Consider the following 13,182-nt stretch of genomic DNA (forward strand, 5'->3'; position numbering starts at 1 on the left):
GAGCTGAGGTGCGTCCTGGGAAATGTAGTTTCCTGTGTCTTGAGCTTTCTTGTGTCTTGAAACCTGGGCAGATTCCTGCTAGCAGCGCTTCTTTTTGAAAGGTCTAGGCCACCTGGACTGATGCACGCGTGCGCCTGCCCCGCTGTCCTTACACACCTCTGGAGCTCAGTCCGGGTTTTAGGCTACCATTTGGCTGACCTCTGGTGGTCACGTGGAGCTGATCGCCACGCAAGTCTGGGTCCTTCTACCTTCGATGGGGTCCTCGCTGACTCCGAGCCACTCCTGAGCTGCCTGTTCGCGAGAGAGCTCCGGGGCGGGCCCGGGGTCAGTCTGCTGGGGGGCTTGCACGGCCGTAGGGGCCACCTCCGAGGCCTGCTCAGGACCCGGGTTCGGCGCGGGGAGCCGGGTCAGGCGGCCACTGGGGCACCCTGGGTCTGGGAAGCGCCAAGCGCTCGGGAGAAGCCGGGGCAGCCTGGCTCCCCGCAGCCAGGCGCTGGGGCTGGGAGCCACCGAGGCCACAGTGAGGGTCCGGCCGCCTTCCGGCGCCTGAGCCAGGACAGTGGCGGCCCTGGGAACAGAGGTGGGACGGCCGCGGGCGGCGCAGGCCCCGCTGGGGGTTGGGGATGGATGGATCCCAGCGGAAACAATGGCGGAGCCTTAGCCAGGGGGCTGGTCTGCATGGGTAACCACTTACAGGCTGTGGGCATGCAGGAATCTTAGGGGCTGGGCTCGAATGGGCCGATTATTAAGTGCCCTCCTCATCGGTCCTCTGGCCCGATGAGGGTCCTTGCTGGCAGCTCCCGCCACCCCAGTGCCAGTCGTTCCGTAGCCCGGTGGGAAAGTATCAGCGCTCGGAGCGCGTCTGACATGTGGTTGCTAGAACTCAGTCCCCAGTCCAGAGCCCCCACTCCGCGCCCCGGGGAATCAGAGCCCTCCGGAGGGCGCTGGTTCCGAGGAGCCTCTTTGTAGCCTGGCCATGTTCTGAATGTAGAGTTCCTCTGTCTGTAGTGTCTGCGATACACTGAGGCCTTTGTAGGCTTTGGGATGGAGAAGGGGGGCAGGGCTGGGAAGGAAGGTTAGATGGAGATTGGAGAGGGGGCTGGGGGAAAGATGGGACAGGCAAGTAAAAAAATTAAGTCGGCCCCTCATACATATATTTTATTCCCACCCAAACCAGGTGGAGCGATCCCATTCTGCTAAAGATGAAAGGCTGGGGTGGGCTGGCCCTGCTTCTAGGGGCTCTGCTGGGAACTTCCTGGGCTCGAAGGAGCCAGGATCTACATTGTGGAGGTAAAGGCACAGAGGTGGGAGGAAGGAGGGTTTTTCGGGGGGGAGCCTTAGTTCCAACAAGGGCAGGGAGGGGAAATGAAGGGAAATCTCTCTTTTGATCCTATTTGCCTCCCTGCTCCCACACCCCTCTTCCTTTGCCACCAGCTTGTAGGGCTCTAGTAGATGAACTAGAGTGGGAAATCGCTCAAGTGGATCCCAAGAAGACCATTCAGATGGGATCTTTCCGGATCAATCCAGATGGCAGCCAGTCAGTAGTAGAGGTAACTATTACTGTTTCTTTAAATGAAATTGTTCATCATGATTGTGAATGAGAATTCAAGTAAGACGAGCCTTGGGTGAATGGAATTGAAGACAGATCTTGAGAGATTGGCCTCTGTCTCATTTGGAGGAATGTATGGTACCCTGTGTACATGCTTCCTGCCTCCAAACCTTTATACTTTCTTTCTGCTATAGAAGTTAGCAGACAGGTTGCTATGGTCATCTCCTTTCCCACATCCTGAATCCATGTACCTCATGTTTCACTATAGTAATGTTGCTTATACATAGATTCAGTCTAGGATTGGAACTATACAAGCTTGAAGCCCTGCGTTGAAGCCCTAGAACTACCCCCGCCCCCCAAAAAACTTTTTTTTGTTAGATGTAGTGGTATGCTTCTGTAATTCTAGCCACATGAAAGCCATAACTAGAAGGATTATAGTCTGAGGCCAGTCTGGGCAAAAAAAAAGTCATGAGCTTCTATCTGAAAAAAATACTCAAGCTGGGCGCTGGTGGCTCACGCCTGTAATCCTAGCTATGCAGGAGGCTGAGATATGAGGATCGCAGTTTAAAGCCAGCTCAGGCAGGAAAGTCCGTGAGACTCCTATCTCCAGTAAACCACTCAGAAAACGGAAGTGGCACTGTGGCTAAAGTGGTAGAGCGCTCACCTTGAGCTGAAGAGCTGAGGGACAGTGCCCAGGCCCAGAGTTCAAGCCCCACAACCGACAAAAAAAAGGGGGGGCTGGAGGTATGTCTCAAGTGGTAGAGCCCTTGAGCACAAGGCCCTGAGTTCAAGGCTGAGGACATTTCTAGGTACCCTATGCCCGCTCAGAGGCCCATCTCACAGAACTGCTAGAGGAGGTGTGTGACCGCATGAAGGAATATGGGGAACAGATTGACCCTTCCACCCACCGCAAGAACTATGTACGGGTTGTGAGCCGGAGTGGAGAATCCAGTGAACTGGACCTGCAGGGCATCCGAATTGACTCAGACATCAGTGGCACCCTCAAGTTTGCCGTGAGTTATGGCAGTGGATAGCTGCTTTTTGAAAATCAGTGAGGAAGTTGGAGGGTGGGAAGGTTGGAGAGCTCAGCTGAGAGCTGAGTCAATGTCCTTGTCTCCCTCTCTGGAAGTGGATAAGAAACTTCTTGCTTAAGCCAGGCACTGGTGGCTCACGCCAGTAATCCTAGCTACTGAGGAGGCTGAGATCTGAGGATTACGGTTCAAAGCCAGCCCAGGCAGGAAAGTCCGTGAAACTCTTAATCTCCAATAAAACCACCAGAAAACCAGAAGTGGCACTGTAGTTCAGGTGGTAGAGCGCTAGCCTTGAGCTGAAGAGCTGAGAGACAGCGCTCAGGCCCAGAGTTCAAGCCCCATGACCAACCAAAAAAAACCAAACAAACACAGATTTCTTGCTGCCTTTGTCATTCATTTCTCCCTTGGATTGGCAGTGTGAAAGCATTGTGGAGGAATACGAGGATGAACTTATTGAATTCTTTTCTCGAGAGGCCGACAATGTTAAAGACAAACTTTGCAGTAAGAGAACAGGTAAGCTACTTCCAATTGTTTTAGTTCTCATAGCCTTGTAGGTAGAACCTGGGATTCCCAGCACCTGCACACTCCAAATCCTCTGATAGTTAGCTTCCATTTCCCCTGGCTTAGAGATTTAGGTTAGTCCTTACCACTTTTTTCTTGTCATCTTTCAAAATTTATGGTCCCCTGACCTGAGGTATAGGTGAGAGGGCAGTGGATAAGTAGATTTGAAAAATGGTGGTTGGTGTATGTGCCAGTTGGGTTTTGACTCTTGTCTTTTTGGTATTGGTTCTGGGGCTTAAACTTAGGGCCTGGGTGCTATCCCTGAGCTTCTTTACTCAAGGTTAAGGCTCTCTCACTCGAGCCACAGCTTCACTTACAGCCTTAATTGGAGGAAAGGGTTTGTTGGACTTTCCTGCCCAGGAAAGCTTTGAACCATGATGCTCAGATCTTAGCCTTCTGAGTAGCTAGGATTGTAGGTGTGAACCACCAGTGCTTGGCATTGGGCTGTTTTCTTGGTAATGGCATGTGAGTGACATCTTCCTTCACACTGTTATATTCCGTTTGCAGATCTATGTGACCATGCCCTGCACATATCTCATGATGAGCTATGAACTACTGGAGCAGCCCAGACCAGCTTGGTGGATCACCCTCAGGAGGGGAAGATGGTGGCATTGCCTTTTATATTATGTTTTTATGGAAATGAACTGAAAAAAAAAAAAAGAAACTAAAAGTACCAACTGTGTTGTTTTTTCATGCCCAGAATCTGTCCTTACATTAGGCCTGAAGATAGAAGAGTACAGATAAGAAAGAAAGTAGAGGGCTGGAAAGGTAGCTAGGTGGTAGAATGCTTGCCTCGCATGCATGAGGCCCTGGGTTCGATTCCTCAGCACCACATAAGCAGAAAAAAAAATGGAAGTGGCGCTGTGGCTCAAGTGGTAGAGTGCTAGCCTTGAGTTGAAGAGCTGAGGGACAGCGCTTAGGCCCAGAGTTCAGAAAAGAAAAGAAAAGAAAGAAAATAGAGGGAAAGGAAAGGTTTGGGGATTGGTGCTATACAAAGTTCAAAGGAATCCATGCCATTAATTGCTTTACTTTCTGAGATCCTGCTCTACTATAAGCCATATAAACATGCATTCAGTGTGGATTCAACACTTGTTTCATTTTGTTTTGTTTTTGTTTTTTGCCACTCCTAGGCTTGAACTCAGGACTGGGCATTGTACGAGAGCTTCTTTTGCTCAATGCTAGCATTCTATACTTGAGCCACAGCACCAATTCTGGCATTTTCTGTTTAGGTGGTACTGAGGAATCAAACCCAGAGCTTCATGCATGCTAGACAAGCACTCTACTACTAAGCCACATTCCCAGCCCCACAGTGTGTTTATAGTCTTTTTTTTTTTTTTTTTGTGGGTCATGCAGCTTGAACTCTGGGCCTGAGCACTGTCTCTTAGCTCTTCAGCTCAAGGCTAGCACTCTACCACTTGAGCTACAGCGCCACTTCCGGTTTTCTGGTGGTTTATTGGAGATAAGTGTTTCACAGACTTCCTTGCCTGGGCTGGCTTTGAACCAAGATCCTCAGATCTCAGCCTCCTGTTATGTAGCTAGGATTACAGGCATGAGCCACCAGCGCCCGGCTGTTTATAGTCTTAATTATTGAGAAAAGAGAAACATCTAGAATACACAGGGAGCATATAAAAGTAGGGTAAGACAGGATTCTAAAAATTCCTTGTATTCATGCTGATAAAACAGAGATATGCTAGGTACTAGTGGCATTAATCCTACCTACTTAGGAGGCTGAAATCTAAGGAGTGCTTTACCAATTTGAGCCACAGCTCCACCTTGGTTTTAAGGTGGGTAATTAGAGATAAGAGTCTCAGAAGTTGGGCACCAGTAGCTCATACCTGTAATCCTAGCTACTCAAAAGGCTGAGATCTGAGAATCCCAGTCCAAGTCAGCCTGGGAAGGAAAGTCTATGAAACTCTTTTATCTCCAGTTAACCACCAGAAAACTGGAAGTGGCGCTGCGGCTCAAACTGGTACAGCACTAACCTTAAGCAAAACAGCTCAGGGCTAAAGCCTAGGACCTGAGTTCAAGCCCCACAACTGATGGGGGAAAAAAGAGTCTCATGGACTTTCCTGCCCTGGCTGGCTTAGAACTGCAATCCTTAGATCACAGCCTCTTGAGTAACTAGGATTACAGGTGTAAGTCATCAGTGACCAGCTCAATGAGACTCTTTTTTTTTTTTTTTTGGGTCCGGTCGTGGGGCCTGAACTCTGGGTCTGGGCACTGTCCCTCAGCTCTTCAGCTCAGGGCTAGCTCTCTACCACTTGAACTACAGCGCCACTTCTGGCTTTTTTCTTTTTGCTTATGTGGTGCTGAGGAATTGAACCCAGGGCCTCATGCATGCAAGGCAAGCGCTCTACCACTGAGCCACCTTCCCAGCCCCCTCAATGAGACTCTTGCCTCCAACAAACAACCAAAGGCAAGGACTGGAGCTGTGGCTCAAGTGGTAGAGCTGTAGCCTTCAAAACAAAAGGTCAGGGGCTGGGAAGGTGGCTCAGTGGTAGAGCGCTTGCCTTGCATGCATGAGGCCCTGGGTTCAATTCCTCAGCACCACATAAGAAAAAAACCGGAAGTGGCGCTGTGGCTCAAGTGGTAGAGTGCTAGCCTGGAGCTGAAGAGCTGAGGGACAGCGTCCAGGCCCAGAGTTCAGGCCCCACGACCAGACCCAAAAAAAAAAATATCTAATAAAAAAAAAAAATAAAACAAAAGGTCAGGAACAACACTCAAACCCTGAGTTCAAGTCCCAGGACCTGCATAAAAAACAAAGGGGGAAAAAAATGACAGAACTCAACCTGGATGGAAATAATGGACATGCATTATTCTTTCCTCCCTGCCCTTTCAGATGCAGGGACCACCAAGGCAGAGCAAAGGCAGGAAGGATGTGACCCTCTCAGCTGAAAAGTAAGGGTTTTATCAGGTAGGGATACATAAGGTAAGGAATTATACTGAATGAGGGCCTTGCTTGCTAGTCTAACCTTTTAGATATGATGCAAAATCCAACAATAAAGACTTTGTCATCTGCATCACTAGCTAATGTCAGTCTGGACTGAGTCCACATTTTTCTGTGTAGAGATTCTGTGCCTTAGCACAGGGCAGAACATCTAAAGGGTTTTTTCCTTTGTTAAGTTCTGAAACACCTGATCTTGAGATGTTTGAGGGCTTAGAATGGAACACTTCAGTCTCAGGAATGCCTTAAGGAGAGAATATCTATATAAACTTTTGAAGATATATTTACTTACTTACTTATTTATTATCTTGGGGCTTGAACTCGGCCTGAGTGCTATTCTTGAACTTTTTCGCTCAAGGCTAAAGCTCTACCACTTTGAGCCAGCTCTACTTCCAGTTTTCTGGTGGTTAACTAGAGATAAGAATCTCATGGACTTCCTGCCCAGGCTGGCTGTGATCTTCAAATCTCAGCCTCCTGAATAGCTAGGATTATAGGCGTGAGCCACCAATGCCTGGTCCATTTGAAAGATGCTTTATTTTATTTTTTGTCGGTCATGGGGCTTGAACTCTAGGCCTGGGTGCTGTCCCTCAGCTCTTCAGCTCAAGGCGAGCACTCTACCACTTGAGTCACAGTGCCACTTCCAAAAAAAATTTTTTTTGGGGGGGTCCAGTCATGGGGCCTGAACTCTGGGCTTGGGCGCTGTCCCTCAGCTCTTCAGCTCAAGATTAGTGCTCTACCACTTGAGCCACAGCGCCACTTCCGGCTTTTTTCTTTTTGCTTATGTGGTGCTGAGGAATCAAACCCAGGGCCTCTGGCATGCAAGGCAAGCGCTCTACCACTGAGCCACCTTCCCAGCCCCTTAAACAGGGTCTTGCTATGTAACTCAGGCTAGCCTAGAAATTGTCTTCCTGCCAGCTTCCTGAGTACTAAGATCATATGGGAGAGCAAATTATCTTTACACCTGGGCGCCAATGGCTCAAACCTGTAATCCTAGCTACTCAGGAGGCTGAGTTCTGAGGATCATGGTTCAAAGCCAGCCCAGGAAGAAAAAGTCCGTGAGACTCTCCTCTCCAACTAACCAGTAAAAAGCCGGAAATGGAGCTGTGGCTCAAACGGTAGAGTGCTTACCTTGAGCTGAAGAGCACAGGGACAGCGCCCAAGCCCAGAGTTCAAGCCCCACGACCGACAAAAAAAAAAAAAATTACAGTTTTTATTTTTTGTACTGGTATTGGGGCTTGAAGTCAGGGTCTCATGCTTTCACTTAGCTTTCTTGCTTGAACTATGCCTCTAGTCCAGCTTTTTTTTTTTCTTTCTTTCTTTGTTTTTTGGTTGGTCATGGGGCTTGAACTGTGGGCCTGAGTGCTGACCCTAAGCTCTTCAGCTCAAGGAAAGCACTCTACCACTTGAGCCACAGCGCCACTACCTAATCCAGCTTTTTTACTTGTTACCCAATTAGTTACTGGCTTCTAAACCTTCATCCTCAGATCTCAGCCACCTGAGTCGTTAGTATTATATGTATAAGCCATACCCGGCTTCATACTCGCCTATTCACTCATACATTCTTTTTCACTGTTTTGCTAGTGGTGTTTTTCTTTTAGTGTTTAATTGACACATAATGCTTGTATATTCTTATCATTTTATTTATTTCGTAGTACTAGGGAACGGAAGCCTGGAGTCAGCTACACAAATATTCTATCACTTGAGCTCTGTCCCCATAAACTAAGTCAGAGCAAGCAAAGAGAACTCTCTTCTCAACCAAAGAGAACTAGTGTTAATTCTATCGTCTGTGTGTGTGTGTGTGTGTGTGTGTGTGTGTGTGTGTGTGTGTGTATGTGTGTGTGAGAGAGAGAGAGAGTATATAAATGGAGTCTGCCTAGGTGGCTTAGACTGACCTCAAACTTGAATTCTTCCTGCTTCGATTCCTCAAGTGCTGAGATTACTGGCACGTGCCACCACACTGAACTCAATTCCATTTTATCATCTATAAGAAATGTTGTATCTAGCCAGGCACTAGTAGCTCACACCCGTAATCCTAGCTACTCTGGAGACAGATCTGAGGATCCTGGTTGGAAGCTAGCTCAGACAGTAACGTCTGTGAGATGCTTATCTCCAGCTAAAGGACCAAAAAAAGAGGAGGTGAGATAGAGAGCTAGCCTTGAGCAAAAAAGTTCAGGGACAATGCCCAGGTCTTCAGGTCCAGCTCTAGTACCAACACAAGGGGAAAGGGCTGGGAAGGTGGCTCAGTGGTAGAGCGCTTGCCTTGCATGCCTGAGGCCCTGGGTTCGATTCCTCAACACCACATAAGCAAAATAACAAAAAGCCAGAAGTGGTGCTGTGGCTCAAGTGGTAGAGTGCTAGCCTTGAGCTGAAGAGCTGAGGGACAGCGCCCAGGCCCAGAGTTCAGGCCCCACAACCAGACCCAAAACAAAAACAAAAACCAACACAAGGGGAAAAACAATTCTTTTTTTTTGCCAGTCCTGGGGCTTGAACTCTAGGCCTGGGCGCTGTCCTTGAGCGTCTTTTGTTCAAAGCTAGCACTCTACCACTTGACCCATACTGCCACTCCCAGCTTTTTCAGTGTCTGTGATACTGAAGAATTGAACCCAGGGCTTCATGCATGCTAGGCAAGCACTCTACCACTCAGCCACATTCCCAGCCAGGAAAAAAATATTCTTTCAAGTCATTTTTCAAACCAGCTGTTGTAAGATTGTTTTTATGGATTCTGTGATACATGTAATTAATGTTCATAATCTGTATAATCTTGAATATTCCTATGGTTACATCTGTTGTCGGTTTGGAATCTAAGAAGTCCATTCTCTTTCATCAGAAAAGTTATCAACATGTAAGTGAGCCAGGTGTGGCTCATTACAGATACATATTACAGGTACATACCTGTAATCCCAGTTATACCGGACTCTGAGGCAGGATGATCACTTGAAGCTATGAGTTTGAAAAACCCTGCCTGTAATCCTAGCTACTCAGGATTCTGAGATCTGAAGTGAGCCCTGATGGCAAAGTTCACGAAACTCATCCCCAATTAACCACAAAAAGAGCCAGAAGTGGAGTTGTGGCTCAAGTGGTAGAGCACTAGCCTTGAACAAAAGAGCTTATGGACAGTGTCCAGTCACTGAGTTCAAGCACCAGGACCGGCACAAAACAAAAACAAAAATATTGGTGCTGGACGTCAGTGGCTCATCCCTATAATCCTAGCAACTCAGGAGGCTGAGTTCTGAGGATCACAGTTTAAAGCCAGCCCAGGCAAGTAGACTCTTAACCTTCAATTAACCACAAGAAAACTGGAAGTGGCACTGTGGTTCAAGTGGTAGAGAACTAGTCTTGAGCTGGAAGAGCTGAGGGACAGTACCTAGGCCCAGAGTTCAAGCCCTACGACCGACAATAACTAACTAACTAACTAAATAAATGTTCCAAGAAAAAAAAGTGAGACTACATAGGAAACTTGAATCTTCTAATTTATAAAACTATCCAGCCTGAGTCTTCTATTGGTACTGAGTCTGCATGTGTCCTCCATACAACCCAGTGAAAAATTATTCTCTTATACCTTTATAAGTCCTAGTATGGTAGACTGACTTTGCGCATCTTTTTTTTTTTTTTTTTGTCGGTCGTGGGGCTTGAACTCTGGGCCTGGGCGCTGTCCCTCAGCTCTTCAGCTCAAGGCGAGCGCTCTACCACTTGAGCTACAGCGCCACTTCCGGTTTTCTGGTGGTTTATTGGAGATAGGAGTCTCACGGTCTCTCCTGCCCGGGCTGGCTTTGAACCGCGATTCTCAGATCTCAGCCTCCTGAGTAGCTAGGATTACAGGCGTGAGCCACCAGCGCCCGGCTTACTTTGCGCATCTTTTATCTCATATAACAAGGACATGTTTAGGGCTGGGAAGGTGGCTCAGTGGTAGAGCGCTTGCCTTGCATACATGAGGCCCTGGGTTCGATTCCTCAGCACCACATAAGCAGAAAAAAAAAAGGCTGGAAGTGGTGCTGTGGCTCAAGTGGTAGAGCACTCGCCTTGAGCTGAAGAGCTGAGGGACAGTGCCCAGACCCAGAGTTCAGCCCTCACAACCGGACCCAAAACAAAACAAAACAAAAGGACATGTTTATCAGAAGCTTTCTGCAAGCTCATACCTCCATTTCTGACTTTTTGCTAGTTCACTCAGATTTACCTGCTTAGAGTGGCTTTGAACCATGATCCTCACATCTTAGTCTCCTAAGTAGCTAGAATTACAGCGGTGAGCCATAAAACACCGAGAAACTTTTTTTTTTTTTTGGGTTCAGTCGTGAACTCTGGGCCTGAGCGCTGTCCCTCAGCTCTTCAGCTCAAGGCTAGTGCTCTACCACTTGAGCCACAGTGCCACTTCTGGTTTTTTCTGTTTATGTGGGTGCTGTCCCCAAGCTTCTTTTGCTCAAGGCAAGCACTTTACCACTTGAGCCACAGTGCCGCTTCTGGCTTATTTGAGTAGTTTATTGGAGATAAAGTCTCATGGACTTTCCTGCCTGGGCATACTTCAATTCAGATCTCAGCCCCTTGAGTAGCTAGGATTATAGGTAGGAGTTACCTGTACCCAGCTTATTTGCTAATTGTATGTATCCTATCTTTATGTGTTCTATGAGGGTGGGAGTGGTCACCATAGATGATGTATTTCAGCTCTGGATGATACAAAGGTTTTACAGATGAGTAGGACTTATCTATAAAATAACTTACTAAGTAAGTTCCTTATCTTTTTTTTCTTGGCAGTACTGGGGTTTGAACTCAGGACTTTGCACTTGAGCAAGAACTCTATCATAAACCACACCCCTAACCTTTTTTGCTTTGGATATTTTTCAGTTGGGGTCTCTGGATATTTTTCAGTTGGGGTCTCCTGCTTTTTACCTGGGATAGGCCTCGGATTCTGATCCTTTTACCTATGATTCCTTTGTAGCTGAGATTATAGGCACAGGTCACTATGCCAGCTTATTTGTTGGGAAAGGGTATGGCTAAAATTTTATTTATTTTTTTATCAGATGTGGGGCCTGGATGTTGTCCCTGAGCTCTTCACCTCAACGTTAGCTTTCTACCACTTGAGCCACAGCACCATTTCCGGTTTTCTGGTGATTGATTGGAGATAAGAATCTCAGGAACTTTCCTGCCTGGGCTGGCTTTGAACCACCATCCTCAGATCTCAGCCTCCTGAGTAGCTAAGATTACAAGTGTGCACCACCGACACCTGACATGGCTAAAATTTTTTTGATCCAGTTGGTCTTAAACCTGGAAAGTACATCCGTCCTAGTTACTTACCTTTTAACAACACATTGTGCTGACATCTCCTAGATACTTGGAAGCAGGGCACTTGTGGTTCTTGTCTGTAATCGTAGCTATTCAGGAGACTGTAAGATGTGAGGATCATGGTTCAAAGCCACTCTAAGCAGGTAAATCTGAGTGAACTAGCAAGAGCCCTGAGTTTAGTACCCAGCACCTAGGATTGAAGAGTTGCAGCTGATAATCATCTAAACAGCAAATTGTGTAAGCAGTAAAGTTTGGCAGTTAAGTCGATGTCAGTCTGAATTATAACTATAGTGATTAAGAGCTATGACCCTGGTCAGAACACATCTAAGTCTGGGTTTCTGCCTCCTTACAGATACTATTACCTACTTCTCAGAGCTGTCATGAAAATTATGTCATATTGTTCATGTACCACATTTAGATAGCAACTTGAAATAGTAAGCGTTCAAGACATCTTAACTATTGTCCATTAAATATAGAAGTTTGGTTTACCTATTGGTAGACAATTCAGGTTACATTTAGGCAGTATTCTCCCACTTGTTATTGGCCACCAGGGGGCATCATTGCCCTTATTCATTTTAAAGTAGTCCAAGGTCATCATGATCTCAATGTTTAACCTTCTCTATGCCCTGTCTAGTTCCCAGGCACTTAATTATATTTGGACCTAGAACTTATTTAGCTGATGTGTTTTTGTTTTTCCCCCAGTACTCCTCAGCACTGGAAGGAGCACCCTAAAAACAAGGCCTCCCATGCTAGGCAAGTCCTCTACTACTGAGCTACATCCCCAGCTTTTGGCTGTTGTATTCATACCAGCCTCTGTCTGTTTCTCTTCTCCCCTCTCCCTCCTCCCCACCCCTCTTTCTTGTCTCTTGGTGGATCCTGTCTGTAATCCTGTCTATTCAAGAGGCTGAGATCATGGTTCAAGGTCAGCATGGAGAACAGTCGGTCCTGGGGCCTGAACTCTGGGCCTGGGTGCTGTCCCTCAGCTCAAGGCTAGCTTTCTACTACTTGAGCCACAGCACCACTTCTAGCTTTTTTCTGCATATGTGGTGCTGAGGAATCAACCCAGAGCCTCATGCATGCAAGGCAAGCATCCTACCACTGAGTCACCTTCCCAGCCTTTCTGTGAGACTTTTATCTCCAATTAATCAGCAAAATGCTGGAAGTGGAGATGCTCTCAATTTAGCAGTACTAAGGGTTTGAACTTAGATCCTTATACCTGCTACCAAATTTTTCTTAATTTTCTACTTCTCCAGGTCCCATCTAGTTCAGGAAAAGTCTTTGTAGGACTGATGATATGGTTTAGTAATACATTCCTGGCCCAGTGTGTTCAATCCTAACATTGTCAAAAAAAAGAGGGACAAACATGCAGAGACTCTAATTCCACTTTTGGGAGATTCCACTTAGCTCTTTTGATGTTTAGGCTTTCCCACTGGCCTCATAACTGGCTGTCAGGACTTGGCAACTTTAAAAGTAGTCTATAAAGTCCTTGATGCTACTAGGCTCCAGCACTCTAAGTCAAAGATTTACAACACTGTCAATTACCCATCCTCCCTCCAATTATTAAAACTTCCAGATAGCTTGTCTTTATGACCACCCAATAGTTGTACCTTAAGGTAGCCTTATATCCTGAGAAAATGCCTCATTGGTTTTTGGGGCATTGGAGTTCAATCCTCTGATCTGCGGGCTAGACTCTGTGGATAATTAACCAGAAAGAAGGAACCAGGTCAGATTATTGTAGGGTTATGAGGACATACTCTGTAAGATGCTAAATTGGGAGCAAATATTGAACATTGAAGCTTTGAAGTTACTGGAGGGGCAGTTGA

The 13,182-nt window shown here is 46.8% G+C and overlaps 1 protein-coding gene across 3 annotated transcripts; it reads left to right on the forward strand.

Annotated features, from left to right (window-relative positions):
• Positions 1-183: 183 nt before the first annotated feature.
• Positions 184-3,812, forward strand: Cnpy2 (canopy FGF signaling regulator 2). Of its 3 annotated transcripts, none has more exons than XM_042698715.1 (6): positions 184-324; positions 1,178-1,290; positions 1,435-1,550; positions 2,359-2,562; positions 2,997-3,093; positions 3,649-3,812. In XM_042698715.1, the coding sequence occupies exons 2-6, from the start codon at positions 1,203-1,205 to the stop codon at positions 3,690-3,692; spliced, it is 549 nt and encodes a 182-aa protein (XP_042554649.1). In that variant the 5' UTR covers positions 184-324; positions 1,178-1,202; the 3' UTR covers positions 3,693-3,812. The 3 variants fall into 3 exon arrangements, with proteins under 3 accessions (XP_042554649.1, XP_042554648.1, XP_042554647.1); XM_042698714.1 differs by lacking the exon at positions 184-324 and adding an exon at positions 403-580; XM_042698713.1 differs by lacking the exon at positions 184-324 and adding an exon at positions 610-682.
• The last annotated feature ends 9,370 nt before the right edge of the window (positions 3,813-13,182 follow it).

The sequence above is a fragment of the Dipodomys spectabilis genome, unplaced genomic scaffold, assembly GCF_019054845.1.
Source record: "Dipodomys spectabilis isolate Male_0828 unplaced genomic scaffold, ASM1905484v1 ptg000234l, whole genome shotgun sequence".
NCBI classification, from domain to species: Eukaryota; Metazoa; Chordata; class Mammalia; order Rodentia; family Heteromyidae; genus Dipodomys; species Dipodomys spectabilis.